The 18,273-nt window shown below is 41.0% G+C and overlaps 1 protein-coding gene across 3 annotated transcripts in view; it reads right to left on the bottom strand.

The window, feature by feature from the left end:
• Positions 1-18,030, bottom strand: part of VIPAS39 (VPS33B interacting protein, apical-basolateral polarity regulator, spe-39 homolog) — a 299,691-nt gene extending 281,661 nt beyond the window's left edge. The window contains exon 1 of one of the 3 annotated variants that reach the window (XM_069208408.1): positions 17,936-18,030. Coding sequence is in view for 2 of the 3 variants with exons in the window: in XM_069208409.1 (XP_069064510.1) it covers positions 17,427-17,435 (9 nt within the window). In the remaining variant the exon portion in view is untranslated. Of the gene's footprint in view, positions 1-17,426; positions 17,493-17,935 lie in introns of those variants that run through there. The other 2 variants (XM_069208409.1, XM_069208407.1) reach the window with 2 other exon arrangements.
• Positions 18,031-18,273: the final 243 nt, after the last annotated feature.

Genomic DNA, 18,273 nt, shown 5'->3' with positions numbered 1-18,273 from the left:
ACAGTAGAGCAAGTTCAAATCAGAACCCTACAGTCCAGGCAGCAGCACTGCATAAAATACAGAAACGATGTATCACAGGCGCCAGCTTTAGGCCAAATTCATCAAGATAACAAATTCACAGGCCAGAACCATATCGCAACTATGACACGATTAGGTACCTGTAATAAGAAAATGGCCTAGCTGCTCGACTATACTAAGTTTCAATGTATGCGGCTACAGCTGGCAGACATTGTGAAGGGCAGGCAAAGAGGATTTACATCTGCCATTTCGAACAGCGAACATTTTATTTTCAGTTTTTCTGAGCTCTTTTCTTGAAATTAATGTTCATTAGCAGAATCGAGAAATTTATGGGGGCTCTTATATTTTTTGCACAGCTGTAATTTTCATTTTACTGCACATTATAAACTGTTGTGGGTATTGAAAGTACCTTACTTAACATTGAGTATGATAAGTTTTTGCATCAAAATAATGGTTGTACACTGGTGGGTTTAACTTCTCATTACATGTATTTTACAGATTTGCAACTATACTCATTCATAAGAAGGAGCAATGGATTTAGGATTTTTTTAAAGAAAGGGTACTAGTGTAGTCCTGCATAACGAGGCCTAAAATACCCGTTGCTGTATGCTGAAACGGTACTGCATGTCATCCCAGTGTATAACCCTAGACAGAAACTTCGCCTTTAGCTTTGCACTTTATGGTCAGGGAACTCATATGTAATTTGGATTGTTCTTATACTGTACATCACATGGTACTTTTTCTGTGTATCAAGACAGAAACAAACAAACAGACGCACTACTCCAAAAGATGTAGGTAACATTTTTTCTGATGTGATAATTTTTTAGAAAATGTTTATGTTTTTCTATGCTAACACTTTCTTTACCTTCCCATTTCTTTGCTATGAAAACTTGGGTGACTAAACAGCCTTCAAAAAATGACAAATTTCTAAACCTTTTGCAGTGCAGGGTTCCCAAGTGCTATCATCGATAAAGCAGAAAATCTGCAAGGGTGGACTAACCAACCGTGAACGGCTGATATTACACCATAAGCAGCTTCAGAAACAAAATTAGTTTAGAGCACAACCACATCATATGTTCCCAAGAGCCGACCCCCATCTGCCTCTCACACAATGTTCTTGATTTCTCCATTTCATTCAGTACAAATGTTCTGCAGTATAATAAAGATGGTACAGACAGAAGTAGTGGATCCTATAAAGACTGGATCTTTTGAAAACAGAGTGGATTATTTCACAGATTTGATTCCATTGAATTCCGTCAATGAAATACATGGTTTCAATTTTCATGTAGCCAACATATCCTGGTTGCCTGGCTGATTATAGTAATTTAATTTATTATGTATCCGGGAGAGCTGATTTCTTCCGGGTCAACCTTTACTCTTAGAAACCAGTTACCCATCCAATCAAACACTGACCATCTTCTGACCCTGTGCACATTAACTGTACATATTCAGCAGTTCGGAAAGCAAACATGAAGCACATTTGTTTGTAATTCTGAGGAGTAACGGAAACAAACATTTTAATAGAATCAAAACAAATCAAGACACAAATGATAAATATTCATTGATACAAGAGTTTCACATATTATCATGTGTGACATATACTTTTATCAGTAAAACTTAAAACTGTATTCCAGTGCAAGTTCAGTGGCCATTTCAATAGAAAAAAATGTGATGTCTGTAAACAACAGTGCGCTACCAGACGCTTTAGTTACATTAAAGAACAATAAAAATTAAAAAGTCACCTGCCTCATGTCCATTGAAGCTAGGTGGGTCGTAAAAGTTGTCATGCTAAAAAGTGGGTCGTGGTTCTAAAACTTTTGGGAAGCACTGCTTTACAGGCACTATGAGCTGCTGCAGTGAAATGGCATGATGCAACTATTTATTGACACTTGGCAAAGCCCAGCCACCATTGCTATATTTCTTCTGCTGACTCTGATAACTCTTTCATATGGAATGGGAAGGTGAACAAACTATTTACTTCTTTTTTTAAAGAATATGGATGCTAGGTAAAACGTAATACCAGAAAATAAAAATAACATTTTGGAAAAGCAGTCATTTTTAGGAAGTTAAACCATCTAATCGGTGAATGTGGCAGGTTACACCAGCTTTTCAATTAGAATTCAACAATATTAAGTAAAGACTGGTGGTTTAAGTTGTACAGCTAGACTTAAACACACACTACCACCCTCAAGTATCGTTTTGGTGATGTTCGATCTACTGGTAGATCTACTGATTGCCTGTCTGAGGGCAGTGATTCCTTGGAAGCATTAATTTCGATATACTTAATGTTTCAGTAACATTGCCCATGATGGCATTTAGAAAAATAAAAACACTATGGCGCTCATTATAACTGCGGCGGTCTTTTCCCAAGATTGCCGCGGCTGCTTGAAGTGCAACAGTGATGGCGGTCTTCCGACTGCCGTATTATGACTGCCACCGGATATCCGACACTGCCGGCGGTCGGATATCTGGTGGTATTCACTATGGCAGTAGGCAGCGTTTAGGCGGTCCCATGGCTAAAGCCGCCACGGCAGAAAAAGATCGCCCACAGAATTACGACCAGTAATTCTGTGTAGAGGTCTTTTTCTGGTGTGGCCGTGCCAGCGGTGGGAGTGCCGGGTCCCGTTCCCTCACAGAGGAGCACCTCGTCGGACGAGGTAAGAATCTTCTGCAAGAGGAGGGAGGCTGGGAGTGTGTGGTGGGTGGATGTGTAAGGTGTAAGGGGGAGTGTAAGTGAGTGCGTGTATGTTTGTTTGTGTGTGTGTGTGGCGAGGTACGATGGGGGGACGGGGTGTGGTTGTGTGAAGGTGAGTGTTGTTATGTAGTTGAAGGGAGGGGGTGGGGGGGATTGAGAGTGTATGCATGTGTGATGTGTATCGGTATGTATGCGTGTCTATGAGGTGAATGTTGTGAGTTTGTGTGTGAGTGGGGGTGTGTCTTTGTGTGATTGTGTGTGTGTGGGTCCATGCGTGCGTGTGCAGAGGTGTTTGGGAGTGTATCCCGGTGACAGGAACACAAATTCCTGTCGTTGGTATGCCTTTCCGCCAGCATTTTGTGGCGGTGAGACCTCCAGGAAAATGCTGGCGGTGTCCTAGTCGGAATAACCTCAGTGGTTATCCGACTCCTGGTGGACTGCAGGTGGAAACTTCCAGCCCAGCGGGCTGCAGTAAAGTGGCAGGACGGGCATGGACGCAGCAGTTTGGCAGTGGCCAAACTGCCACGGTCATAATATGGAGGTCTACACCGCCGGCCCCACGGCGGTGAGACCGCCACAGCAGCCCAGGCAGTCCATGTACTGCCACAGTCATAATAAGAGCCTATGTAATTGGCGTAAAACTATGTTACATGACTGATTAGCAAATATGTTGCTTGATACTATCATTACACATAATAGTACTTGCCAGAGTTTCTATACATAATGTTAACAACAGGCAAACCTACTATGTACCCTGCAGATTAGCAATTTTAACTGTTGGCAGTCTGTTTATAGCTAAATTGGTGGTTGTATTGGTGTAGAGGGTGCATAATGCCCTAGTAAACTGAATAAGGAATTTCATAGATCCTAAGGCTTCCCATAGGAACCTCTTGTGTACGTGGTCAAAGGCTTTCTAAGAGTCTGGGAAGAGGATTAAAGATTGTATATAGGTAAGCATAGCATATTCTACTATTATTTAAATCAAGAGATGGTTATTTTACAAATTGGTGTACAGCTCTTCCAAAGTAGGTGGCCAGCACCATCATAAGTATGCTATGGACAAGATCAAGATTAACAATGTAATTGGTTGATATGAACAACATTTTATTTATTTTTCATATTTTGTACAGAACATCCAAGACATAATTGGCTGACAGTGTGCTGTATATAAGAACAATTACAATACATAAGTTGTTAGTTCTGTTACATGACATAGAACTGTTAACAGTTTTCAGGAAGGAAGTTACAGTTAAGATAGAAAAGTGGTTTGTGTAATAATTCTTATGATAATATGCAGGCAAGAAACTATAAGGTGAGGATGGCCAGACATCCACCCTGCCCCTTCACTAGATCATAACTGCCTGTCAAGTTCAAGTTCTAGTTTCTGATTTGGAACTCGAGAGGTTCACATAAAAGGGGTTATACGAAAAATACAAAACAATCTCCATACTATTAACACCATAAAACCAGTTATCCCCTACAGTATAATCAATTACATAATCAGAAAGTACCATTGTTCTGCATAGTTCAATACAAATTTAAAAAGTTAAAAACTTGAATACAAAACATTTCATTTGACGGGTAGCTACAGCAGTTGTTCGGCCAGAACTTTTTAAAAAGAGGTTTCAACAGCTTACGGCATTATAACAACAGGGCTGGACATATTAACAGCATTTTTCAAATCCTGGTCTCCATTATTACAGAGGTTACATGTGCCTGATGTTCCATACCATTTAGAAGTAAAAACCTTTAGCTAAATGATATTTAAACGTAATAATGTCCAGAAATGTCCGCCCCCCCTGGGACATTTTATAGGTCAAGTAATCTTGTGGCTTTTTCAAGAGAAAAGAGTTTTATTGCAAGAGACAATGTCCAAACAAAGACCTAAATTAAGAGAGGCCTGCTTGAGAAGGGCTTTTAACTAGGCTGGTGTCATAGATTATACCAATCTTTCATCCAGATCAAGTTGCCCTTCAGCATAATTGACATTCCTAAAAACAAGGATTTATCTTTCTCATTTTGAAAATTTCCTTCAACATAAGATGTCTTCGAGAGTTACAACCACCGCTCAAAAGGCAATGACCCTAACGCACCACTCCCAACAAACCTTGGGCGAATGAGCTTTCTAACCCAAATGCTTATTTTAATAGTGGAGTAACTTAAAATATTGACTACTTTGGTCTTATCTAAAAAAAAAAAAAAAAAACATTTTAAAAAAAGATTCCAAATCAATTAACTCAACCGCATATAATAGAGTGGGTGGGAGTTTGGCTTGATACACAGAGAAAAGATGAGAAAACTGCCTCCGCCCCAAGCACTGTAGAATGCACTCAGCCCTTTGGCCTATGAGTGTGCCTTACTGACGCTATCAGATGTGTTCTGAGTTATTTAATGTACTACACATAATTTTTCCCTAAGAAAGTATAAGATTTTACTATTTCCAGTTTTGGCATGCCAAGAATAGTTGGAAGTGTTCTGCAATCATTTACCTTGGAAGCATAAAACTTAACTTTTAGAAGATCTAATTTTCAAAAAGTATGATACAGTGCACTGCTGTAATGCAAAAAGATTACTCTTTCAGCCCTTATGGGTTAAATCAAGGATAACAATGTTGTCCGGACATAACCAGCAGGTCACCGGGCGACCCCCAATACTTGGAGGATAACCCAATCCTTTACATAGGAAGCTAGGTAGGTCAGCTATATAAAGGGAAAATAACAACGGCACAAGCAGACACCCTTGCTTCAGGCTATTTTTTGTAGAAATAACCACAGATAGTCTCCAGTCCTGCCTAACAGTACCTGGCACCAGGTGAAGGAGTGCAGAGCAATAATTAAACACAATAAGGTGGCAGGCATTCCTATTTTAGACTATTAACACAGGGTTGAGTGGTCAACTTTATCAATCTGTTCATTTCATTTCCTTATTCAAAGAGAGGAGAGGAAAGCACAAAGGTTTAGGAGATGGTTTGGTATCGATCTGAAAGTCTTTACTAATAATCTGCTTCATGAGTTGACAAAGTAAGTTATGTACATAAGCTTTCCAAAAGCCTATATCATTGACTGCCCTTTCCAATATTCCTTTTAGGTTAAAGATGCTGACAGGGATCCATTGTGTTCCAATAGAGTTCTTATTAAACATAGAAATAGCACCATCCGATTTCCATGATGACATTTAGGGCCAGATGTAGGTACAAAGCAAATTGCGACTTGCAATTTGCGAGTCCGAGCGACTCGCAAATTGCAACTCGCAATTTGCTATGCAGAACGGTGTCTCAGACACCGTTCTGCGAGTCGCTATGGGGTCGCAACGACCCACCTCATTAATATTAATGAGGTGGGTCGCAAATTGCGGCCCCATAGCGACTATGGGCACTCACTGACATGGAGGCCTGCTGTAGTCAGCAGACCTCCATGTCCGTGACTGCTTGCTAATAAAGCAGTTTTTTTTTTCAAGTGTAGCCCGTTTTCCTTAAAGGAAAACGAGCTGCACTTAAAATAAAAATCCGAAACCTTTTGTTTCGGTATTTTTTCAGGGCAGGTAGTGGTCCCTTGGACCACTACCTGCCCTGAAAAAATATTTTGGGGTCCATTCACAAAGGGGAAGGGGTCCCGTAGGGACCCCTTCCAATTTGCGAGTGGGTTACCATCCACTTCAAGTGGATGGTAACTGCGACTCCATGGAATTGCATACCACTGCGAGTCGCAAATAGGAAGGGAACACCCCTTCCTATTTGCGTGTCGGAAATGCATTTTGCGAGTCGGTCCCGACTCGCAAAATGCATGTCTGCATAGGGATCTCCGGTTTGCGACTCGCAAACGGCAATTTTTGCCGTTTGCGAGTCGCAAACTGGTTCCTACATCTGGCCCATAGTTCTGTAAAGAAAAAACTAAAGTTCTATGATCTCTAAACTGCTATCTATAAATAGGATTAACGGCAGACTAAGAGGCAATGTGATAAATAATTATTGAGAAGCACAGCGGAGATTTATGAGTATATTGGGCAGGTGAATCATGGATACATCTACCATTTATAATCACACTTACGCTTTCTTACTAGGCCAAGGAGTAATTGTCCTCTCTTATCTGTTTTCACTTTTGACGGTAAGTGGATTGGGGGGAATATGTAACGCCTCTTCTTTTTCAACATCAGCAAACGAGCTGATAGAGTGGGTAGAGACCTTATAATTTAGATCACCAAGATAACCTGAGGTTTGTAACTTTATCCATAACCCCGCTAATAATGGCAAAAGGGTCAGGTAGCAATTTATTATGATGCAAATCTGGGAGAATATACACATTTACAGCTAAAATGGGACCCCTTAAACTCTCATCCAGGATTGGGGTACTTTTTACAGCCTGGAAAAGATTAAAGGGATCGATACAATGATTATAATTCCATTTGAAATTATTATTTAAAAGAATAGCTGTGCCTCCCTTTGCATGTCCTTTCAGAGATAGAGCAGCACTACAGCTTAGTACAAAATAACCATCAAGAACAAGGTCAAAGGAGCACCAGGTTTTCTGAATGCAGATTACATCAGCCATCAATTTATTTAAAAATTGCAATTTCTCCGGTTTACTCATTAAGCCTGCTGCCTTCCAGGAAACCACTTTTAAGCTATTATTAACTAGAAGATTTAAACAATGGGCCAATGTACGGTCACAGTTAAGTGAACTGACCAACTAATTCCATTTGAAACAATCATCCTCAATTACAGAACTAATAGCATTTGGAACAATAATCATCTATTATAGAAGGAGGAGACCCCATAGTACCACGGTTAACCACATATCTCCCTTCATTCACTACCAAGACCTGTAGGAGCCTTGGATTTTCACAGGAAATCTTGTTTGAAGCCAAGAGATGGCAATGTGAGAGAGCAGCACATGTTTTTATATTGTAGTTCGTAGTTTTTAATTTCCACGAGTACTGGAATTTAATCAATCCCTCTACACTGAAGGGAGACACTGTTCTGCAACACCTGATTTGCATCTAATTTGGACCGAAATGGAACCCTTGCTTTACTTGCCAAAGGGAAATACAATAGGGTAACATGAGACATATCACCACTTTGAATCATCTTCAGGTACTCAATATCCACAAAACATGATAATAAAAAAAGAGTGGTTCAAAGTTACATCTTGATCAAATAAGGCTACAAAATCCAGTGTAGAGGTAACTGCAGTAAAAGAGGAGAGAGAAAAGCATCATTTCCACCTGCCCATGCAATATTTGTATTTACCTATTGGTTCAACACAAAAAGGCACAGCAGCTGGATTAAGGTTAGTTAACAATAAGTTGGGGGGGGGGGCGAAGGAATGAGAGCAGCTGCAGGTACATTAACTACTCTTCCAGCCACGGAATAGATCATTCTTTATGGGTGGACATCATTAAACCTTAAGACATTTCTATTGACACTGTCAATCTTATTAACCATAACCTCTTCCCTGGCAGTCCCACCACTGTCTTGAAAATAAAGTTTTTTGGGCCCTCTTTGAGATTCTTCGTTTATTCTTTTCCTGCAAAGAGAGTTTTTTTTACTTTGGTCTTCTCTTTGTGCTGAACAGGCACAGGAGTATCAGTCAAGCTCCCTTTGGTAAGTTCTCTAAACCTAAAAATGGGAAAAGCATCCATTCTTGGACAATTAGTCTTCTCCGGAAACCGTGATCAAAGAGAGTTTTTATAGAGCAAATAGGGTTTTCCTTGTTCTGCTGCTTCTTAGAGATCCCAGTAGGCTTCTTAATTCACCAGCTTGAGTCTCACAATCTTTATGAGTGCATTTCGCCTATCCGGACAGTAGAGAAGGATCTACCTTCAGGCACAGAGGTTTAACGACTTCTGACCCACAGTTGTTCGGCCCAAACTTAGCACGCAGGAGGTGGAGGAGGACTTTTGCACCTACATTGGGCAAATTACTTCCATCCCTTCCATTTCTCACCGACTGCATAACCTGATTAAAGGTGTTCGCCACACCCTTTAGATCCACCAGAACTTTCAGGATCATAAATAAGGTACCTTGAATGTGGTTTGAGTTATTTACTGTTTCTTTTTTTTATTTTTTATAAAAGAGCTAATATGGACAATAAAATTCTTTCCAGGCCCTTAAGGGATTCAGAAACTTGAATATATTGACCTGGGAGGTTCCAAGACAGATATTCCTGGGTAACTCCAAATCAGGGGTGGCAGACGTTTCTGAGGGAGCAGATGATAGCTCCGTAGGTGTACTGCTGTAAAGCTTCAATCCTGTTGTCTGTGGTTGGCCAGGAGAGTTGTAGAGGGGCTTATCTCGTTTGATGAGTGATTTCTCTTCTTGGTGTCAACACCCGCTAAAAAATCATTATGATGTTTGAAATCCTCATTATGATGTTTAGCATCCTCCTCAAACACTAAATTCGTAGTAGTTATAACAATCAATGGCAGGGGGGATAAAGATGCAAACTCTGTGGTGTCTTTGAGCTCTGTGAGAAAAGAGTATGCCCCTGACTTTGGATTAATGTCACCAAGACTCAGATCCACATTTTCTTGAAAAAAGAAACAAAATAGGGTTCAAACTCCTCATTAGATTTAAATGAATAGCTTTATTCCTGAGGGCGTTAGATGTGGTCATTTTACAAGCCCTTAAATGTCTCAGTCTACCCAAACTGGGCTTCCTTGCCGTCATGTTGTTTCCCTATTTATTCAGAGAGGGTCAAAAGAGTCAAGTAATAGCAAAGGAACATGTGCTTTCAAAAAGGTTTATAAGTTCAAAGGCTTCCTCAACAGCAGACAAAATCTGGTTATGGACTATGACTCCAATAGTCCATCAGACCTCACAATCACGCCCTATAAGTAGGTCCCAATACGAGCTCCAATAGAAGTTCAAAAGTCTACAGGTAAAAGATCTGAACTCCAGCCACCACCACCTCCAGCTGCTAGCAACTGGCAGAGACCAAGAACAAGACCAGCTGTAGGTTGGCCAATCAGGGGGACTTAACTTAAATTCACAAGTGGAATCGAAAGGGGCCTCTACAAACTAATAATTGCCAGCAACACATGCGAGCAGTCTCCTCCCTGGCTCCTCCGTGTGGACAAGCTGTACCGGCCATCTCCATTCATCGCGCAGAGCCTAGTTCACCTACTGCCTGTGACAACCAACAACCACCAGCCTGCACGTCTTGTTACTTCATCATGTGAACACTCCAAAACATCATCATGGAGTCACCAGCAGAACTGTCCAGTCTCACTTGTCTCCCAATGTCAAGAACAAGACAATATCTGCCATGGCCCAGTGGAGTTGCGTTTCCCAACTCTGCAGCTCCTACTCGACACACTGATGATCATTATTGATATGTTCAAAGTTTTTTGCTTCCTTGTTGATCATAAGTAGTCATTATGACAGCTGTAAATGGGTAGACATCCATTTTTACTCCAAACATGGGTGTAGACATGGAGGCTAAGTTGGAATTAGCAATTTAGTGGTCTATGTTATACTATATTGTAGGAATTTATCAAGCATACAATTGTCATTGATCTGGGGAAGTCACTGTCCCACAAATAATGTAATAATAATTTCAAAAGAGACGACTAATTCCTAAACAAAACTTTTAAATGCTTCCATACTAAACCTATGATGCACTGTAGACTTCCCACTACACAATGCTTTAATAACATATCTGGGATCGCCGTAAGGGCATTCTGATGGAGAAAATCATACTGTATATTAATTCTGAGAAACAAATCTGAATACGTAGCTTGGTATAATTTGTATGCTCGCCTCTTAGTGTTGCACGACTGCCACACCCACCTGTCACCTTCTGGATCGGAAATAAATAGACAATGATATGTGATTTAGATAGAAGAGACATTGTTGGTTCAGCTACTTTTCCACACAAAGGAATATAAAGAAGATGACACAGTTGTGTACTTGGGCAAACTCAAAAAAGGAGCTGAAAAATTAGATCTCTGATTTACTCAACACAGAGAATGCCCAAAAAACACACAAGGTCACATATGAATCCCACTGATTTTCTGCAAATATTATGAAACGTTATACAGGCATAACCATGGGCTAGAAGTTAGGAGGACCACTGTTTTTTCAAGAAAAAGCAGAACGCTCAGTCAGGAGGAATTGCTGGCCTGTTGCTTCCACTTAGGGCTAAAGAAATCAGATAGGCAAATAAGGCATTGCCTGGCAGGACAGCAAACTCTTTGACACACCCATTTGTAAAGCACAGAAAGAGGCAGGCATAGCAGGGTCAACTCCAGCTGCGTTGACCCTAACACACATACACACTTAGTGCACTCCATTCCTTCTCCCCCCTCCCATGATCCCACCCCTCCCTTCACATGCTGCCTGAGTCAACAGCAGAAAAATGAAACGATAATGAAGTATTGTTTTATTCCCTATTTCATGGATTATTGCATGATTGTGATATACTTCAGCGTAGGCAAACTACTTTTTTCTTTTGTCTCTCCCATTCGTGCTGCATGGCAGCCATGGCGTTCACAGCGTGAACAGGCAAAACAGAGTGAACTCGATCAGTGGTATTGGAGCACTGGTCACATTGTTCACAGTTACCTAATCAAAGTCATTTCTTATGGCTCTCGCCTTAAAACACTTGAAATTGGTAAATGCTTTACATAAAACAGAAATCCTCAAAGCAAAAGCGTCTCTCCCGGCAGAGCAGGAGAACTGATATGACAATATTCACTGCACTCAGGAAACTCGCCCTATAATGCTTTGCAGGACATTGCTTTTACAAAATATTTTTGCCGATAACTCAGCCTGTGGTGGTCATACGACAATGGAACAACCACCAAAATGTTTACAACAACATGCTTTTTCTGTCTACATCATTTTTGGGTCCCCACACTAGGTTAGTGGGGACCCCAAAATAATAACCCCTCCCACCATTCAGTGTCTGTTTAAGCTCTCTCATGGCTGGAACTTTTATTTTACAGCTGGGAGTAGTTTTCTTTTTTTATTGGCCTTGTTTCTAATTTCATTGCAGTAGGTCTGTTAGCTCAGAAAATGAGTAAGGCACTACACCCACCAGGGGTTAAATATATGGTTACACTACATTACTTTCTGCTATTTTCTTTTCATGGGGTTATGCCCTCTAGGGGCTAACTATATGGGTACATGACCATGTTTCTTACAAATTCTAATTTCCTTGTGTCTTCTAGGGGCTGTTCTAAGCATTACAGTCAACATATCAACATAGTATTATATTGGCAGGATGGAAACGCGCCTTATAATGCTTTGCAGGCCATTATTACTCGGCCTGTGGTGGTCCTAGGACAATGTGACCACCTTCAAAACATTCACCACAACATGCTCTTTCTGGCTACATCATCTCTAGGTCCCCACACTAGGTTAGTGGGGACCGCAAAATAATAACCCCTCCCACAATTCAGTGCCTATTTAAGCGCTCTCATGGCTGGAACTTTTGTTTTAAAGACCTTGTTTGTAATATAATTGCAATAGGCCTGCTACTCCTGAAAATATGAACCTCAATACACCCTCTAGGAGCTAAATATATGTTTACACTGCATTATTTAATGTCATTTTCATTTTGTATGGGTCCCCACATCATGTTAGTGGGGACTCCAATATAATAAACCCTACCACCATTCATTATCTTTTTAAGCTTTCTCATGGTTGTAAACTTTGTTTTATAGCTGAGGGAAGTTATGTATTATGGCCCTTGTTTGTAATATCATTGCAATATGCCTGCTATCTTGAAAACGTATGCCCTCTAGAAGCTACATATATGCTTACACTGCATTATTTTCTCCCATTCTTTTTTTATGCTGTTATGTCCTCTGAGGGCTGACTCTATGGTTACATGACCATGTTTCTTCCAAATGCTATTTTGATTGTGGTGTCCTCTAAGGGCCCGTTCTGAATTTCAGTCATCATGCTATATTTGCGGCACAAAAACTTGCCACATAATGCTTTGCAGGGCATTACTTTTATAAAACATTTTTGCTCATATCTCATCCTGTGGTGGTCCTAGGACAGTGGGACCACCTTCAAAATGTCCTGTCTACACCATCTCTGGGTCCCCACACTAGGTTAGTGGGACCACAAAATAATAACCCCTCCCACCATTCAGTGTCTTTTAAACTTCCTCATGGCTATAACTTTTGTTTTACAGCTGGGTGAAGTTTTATTTTAAATTCCTTGTGTGTAATATTGTTGCAGTAGGCCTGCTAGCACTAAAAACACTCTCTGGGTGCTAAGTATATGGTTATGCTGCATTACTTTCTCCTGTTTTTTTCATGGGGTTATGCGCTCTAGGGGCTAACTAAGTGGTTACATGACCATGTTTCTTACAAATTATATTTTTTTGTTATGGTGCCCTCTAGGAGCTGTTATGAATTTACAGTGCCAACAGCTCTAACTCAAGCAAATTTGAGACCTATTGCATTGCAAATGCTTGTTTTTTTAGTCTGCGCTCCAAGGTTGCCATGGCGCTCACGGCGTTGTGAGCGCAAACTTGATCGGCGGCATTCTTTTTACATTATATGCACTCTGATCTGCTTAGCACACTTCTTTGCAGCAGGCATATTAACCCTGTGTGCTACTTTATCATGAGTCCAAGCTTCCACCAGACAAAAGTATGTTCTCTCTACAGAAAGAACCTAAATCGCCAGAGATATTTTGACATTTTTACTACCTGCACTTTGTGATTTGCTGAGTGCACGGTCTTTCAGCAGGCACCTTAACCGTCTGGCAACCTTACGAGGACTCCAAGCTTCCACTAGTTAAAAATAAGTTCTCTCTCCAGAAAGAACATATATCGCCAGAATAATTTTTACATTATATGCACTTTGCGATTTGCCTAGAACACGTTCTTTGCAGCAGGCACATAAACCCTCCTTATGATGAGTCCAAGCTTCCACTAAACAAAAGTATGTTCTCTTTAATCGACAGAGTTATTTTGACATTTTTACATTATATGCACTCCGATCTGCTTCGTACACGTTCTTTGCAGCAGGCATATTAACCCTGTGTGCTACCTCATGATGACTCCAAGCTTGCACTATACAAAAGTAATTCTCTCTCCAGAAAGAACATAAATCGCCTGAGTTATTTTGACATGTTTACATTATATGCACTTTTTGATTTGCCTAGTACCTGTTCTTTGACTGACAAAGGATCATTAATATCATGTGAGGTGGCTCTCCTTAAGCATGTGAACAATCATGGGCGTTTTGTTCGACTCCCCAGACTGCAGAAAGGGACAGTGATCCAGTAAGCATGCATTCTTGGAGTACAATTATTTATTCATTGCCCACCTGACAATGTTGCCTGTACCAACTGCCAAGTAAATATGTTTTCCACCTGCGAGTAGTTTGTGTTTTAAGGGCCTTGTTTAAAAAAATATTCCAGTAGGCTTACTAGCCCTTTAGTTATATGCAGTGCCTCCGGAATTATGTGGCACAGCGGACCAAAATTTGCAGCTGGGTTGACCAATTAATGTGGCAAAAAATAAGTCCAGGTATGCATCTACAATGCCAATAGCTCCAACGCAAGTAAATGTGAGACCTATTATATTCCAAACGCTTGTTTAGTATGTTAGTGCTGCGTTAGTAAACAGCAACCTGGTGCTGCTGTTTACCAGGGGGCCACATGCAAGGGTGAGGCGGTTGCATGCAGCCCCTGGGCCGTACTTTAAATATCACTGGAGTAAAGTATAGAGCCATAAAGTGCAGTGGTGCAGACTGGAGAAACATAGGGTGGAATAGTGTAGAGTGGAGTAGACTTCAGTGGCAGAGAGTGCAGTGTTGCAGAGTAGAGTGTCAGATTGCAGTGGTGTACAGTAGCGTAGAGAGCAGCGGTGTAGAGTACAGTGATGCAGAGTAGAGTCCAGTGGCATAGAGTGCACTGACAGAGTGCAGTTGTGTAGAGTACATTGGCGTAGAGTGCAGTGGTTAAGAGTAGAGTGGCGTTGAGTGGAGTGGCATAGAGCGGCGTGACGCAGACATGTGTAGAGTGCAACTGTGTAGAGTAGACTAGAGAAGGGTGAAATGGCAGAAAGTGCAGTGCAGCAGGGTAGAGTGTAATTGCGTAGAGTGGCACAGAGTGTAATGCCCTAGAGCAAAGTGGTGTACAGTGCAGTGGCATAGAGTGCAGTGATGCAGACTAGATTACAGTGGCGTGGAGTGAATTGGCGTCGAGTGCAGGGGCATCAGTTAAGTGTTAAGTAAAGTGCACTGGCATAGAGTGTATTGGCACAGAGTGCAGTGGCACAGATAGAGTAGTGCAGAGTGGAGAAGAGTTTAGTGGGGGAGAGTGCAGTGTTGCAGAGTAGAGTGTTAGAGTCCAGTGGTGTAGAGTAGCATAGAGAGCAGTGGTGAAGAGTACAGTGATGCAGAGTAGAGTGCAGTGGTGTACAGTACACAATTGTGTGGAATTCCTATAGCCCAGTGCCAGGACATATTGTTTGGGGTCAAGGACAACAGGTTTCCTGGTTTATATTGTCCTTGGGACAAGAAGGCCCAACCTACTGCAGCACGAACCCTCTGTCTGCTAAATGACAGTAGTCATTAATGAGCAGGGAAGGGAATTGCCTGCAGTTGAGGTCATATTTGTGTACATAAGTTAATGCTATTCGAACTTGTATTTATGTTTTTTAATGCAAACCTTTATTATTAGGGGGCATTCTAAATGAATGTTGTAAGCTCAGACTGTACTACTGACTTGTTTCAGTAAAAAAATTGTTTGCAAAGTTTTACAATATGAGGCTATGTAAAATGCTCCCAGAATGCTCTCCGATTAAATGCAAATATTTGCAGAAGCTTGAAAGCATGATTGTTGGGTCTTTGCTTTCAAACTAAAATGTTCATAAAAAATGGAACTAGGAAAAAATGTTTTACTAAACTACTGTGAAATTTTATGTACCATTTCTTTGAAGCATCAGTTAGTAAAATGTGTGGATGTATGCTAGAATTTCAAAAAATATTCATAATGGAAAGTCAGTAAAACGAGTTTCAACAAGATTATTGGAAACGTGAAATTAAACAAGGAATGGCAATGTCAATAGATCTGACATAGGTGGCCAGTCCTGCAATGGCAAAGTCAATAGATCTGACATAGGTGGCCAGTCCTTTGGTTTTGTCAATGTGTGCCTTGTTTTTACATGACTTTTGTAAAACGTTATTGTTGTGGGAGCCTCTGGGCCCTCACTATTGTAACAAACATTGGCAAAAAGCAAAAATACTGTTTGGTCTCAAAAAGCACACATTGCCATAGTAGTTCATGGCACTGGCCCAAACTAATCAATTCTTTAAAAAAATTCACAAAAGTGTACCCATTGTTTTTGTCTTTGCATTGTGCAGATTGCGTGTCTCATGAATTCACAATGATTTACAGACGTGGACCAGGAAATCGTACTCCTAGAAAATATTTGTGAACTGTATTTTAGCATGAGCAAATATGCATGTGTAGATTTGCTTGTGCAAAAATCTGTTGAGAGTTTACAAGTTCACTTTCCTTCCAACTACTTTTTACCCAATCCTGGAAGAGATTTTACTTCTGACACTTGTCAGAAGTAAATGCCCAACTTTTCTCTCAAAAGATTAGAGAAGAGCTGGTGAAAACCTTTAAAACGTGCAAGTTAGTAGGTTTGCACAGACTCAAAGGGGCATTCCAACCCTGGAACTATTACTGCCTGCTACCTACACCCTCTTGTATGTAGATCTGCAGAAAGGGGGTAAAATAAGGAAATTGCTAGTATTCAGGCTCTACTATGCTATTAACCCGGCATAATCAGATAGGCTATTGTCAGAGCTATTATGTAATGAGATTACTGCCACAATTTGTGGCACACTATAAGGCACCAAAGGGACGGGTAGATTTTGTTTTTACAGGACAAGTAGATTTGTGAAGCAACCTGCCCCATCAACAAGCAGCTGTTTTATTAAATTCCACACCCCTGAGTGCAGTTGTTAAGAGTAGAGTGGCACTGAGTGCAGTGGCATAGAGTGGAGTGGCACAGAGTGGAATAGAGTGAAGTTGCAGAGTAGATTGTTTCAGAGTAGAGTGAAGGGGTGTAGAGTGGAGTAGGGTGCAGTGCAGTGGCATTGAGTGGCATATGGTGTAATGGCATAGAATAAAGTGGTGTACAGTGCAGTGGCATAGAGTGAAATGGTGCAGAGTAGATTAGAGTGGCGTACAGTGGATTGGAGTAGAGTGCAGGAGCATAGAGTGCAGTGGCGTAGAATGATGTGTTGCAGAGTGGTGTAAAGTACAGTGGCATGGAGTTGTGCAGAGTAGACTGGTGTGGCCTAGAATGGAATGGTGTAGAGTGCAGTAGCGAAGAGTGCACTGGCATAGAGTAAAGTGATACAGGGTAAAGAGACATAGCATGAAGCGACATAAGAGTGCAGAAGCATAGAGTGGAAAGGTGCAGAGTGCAGTGGCGAAGAATGGTATAAAGTGGAGTGGTGCAGAGCAGAGTGCAGTGGTGTGGAGTGATGCAGAGCAGAATGAGGTAGAGTGGACCAATCATGGTGTGGTAGCACAGTCATTACAGACAACACATTTTTCAAGTGAAATGGTCATTACGTTTGCGCAAACATACAGTTTTAGTAATTAAAGAAACTACAGTGCAAAGACAAAAATGTGTGGAAATTGCATCAACTAGTTTAATGATTCATTTTGATCATATTGAAGTATTTGTTTCCAACACACTTCCGAAATAACATATTCTGAAATACTTACACAGTTCATTTACATGTTGTTGTGTGCTATAAAAACAATCTTTTCTACGCCCAGCATCCAGCAAGACTGTCATCCTCTCACTTTGAAGTCAGAGAAAGAAAGGAAATAAGTGCCCTTGAAAGGGAGCATCTGACCTCCGTGTTAAGTGTGAGTTACAAATCAGAAAGCCAATGGTAATACACCAGCGGAATGCATACCCAGGTCACCTTTCTGACAGTTCCCAATATATCTTTAGCAAACGGCAGCAACCTAAAAATGAACAACCGATGGACCCCAGATTTCTCGTTTATCTACAACTAAAAAATTACAAAAAAATCTCCCTCCCTCGTAGGGGGTGGCTAAACATCAGCATTTGTATCGACTGTGCCTGAATTAGTGACATAATACCGCTTGGAATATTATGGATAGGTTTACGGCTTTGGGATAATTGGCAACTGCTACACTTACACCTACTGACAAGACATCGTGTCCCTACTTAAGGATGGTCATTGACGCCCATCCCTTCTTACCTTAGCATTCTAGGCCCCTTCCTGTTCACATGAATCCCCCGTAGTATATTCAACCGCCACCCCACTCAACTACTCTGGTTGCCATGCAATACTGTGGGAAATGTAGTTCAATTACGAAGACTTAGTCAGTTGTTCGCATAAGGGTGGAATTCTCGTTGGACTACATCTCCTAGCAGAACTGCTCAGCATCAGTTCCGGGTACTAGTCGGTACGAAAGAACAGCAGCAGACTCGAACGATTAAGTGTGCGTTGCATTAGACATAGTACTCCGCTGCAAACAAAGCGGCCATTTTGTAAAATATGAAAAAAGTCAACAAAACCTTTATAGTTCGAAACAA

This window comes from Pleurodeles waltl, chromosome 9, assembly GCF_031143425.1.
Source record: "Pleurodeles waltl isolate 20211129_DDA chromosome 9, aPleWal1.hap1.20221129, whole genome shotgun sequence".
Taxonomy (NCBI): domain Eukaryota; kingdom Metazoa; phylum Chordata; class Amphibia; order Caudata; family Salamandridae; genus Pleurodeles; species Pleurodeles waltl.
This window is presented reverse-complemented; position numbering and strand designations above follow the sequence as displayed.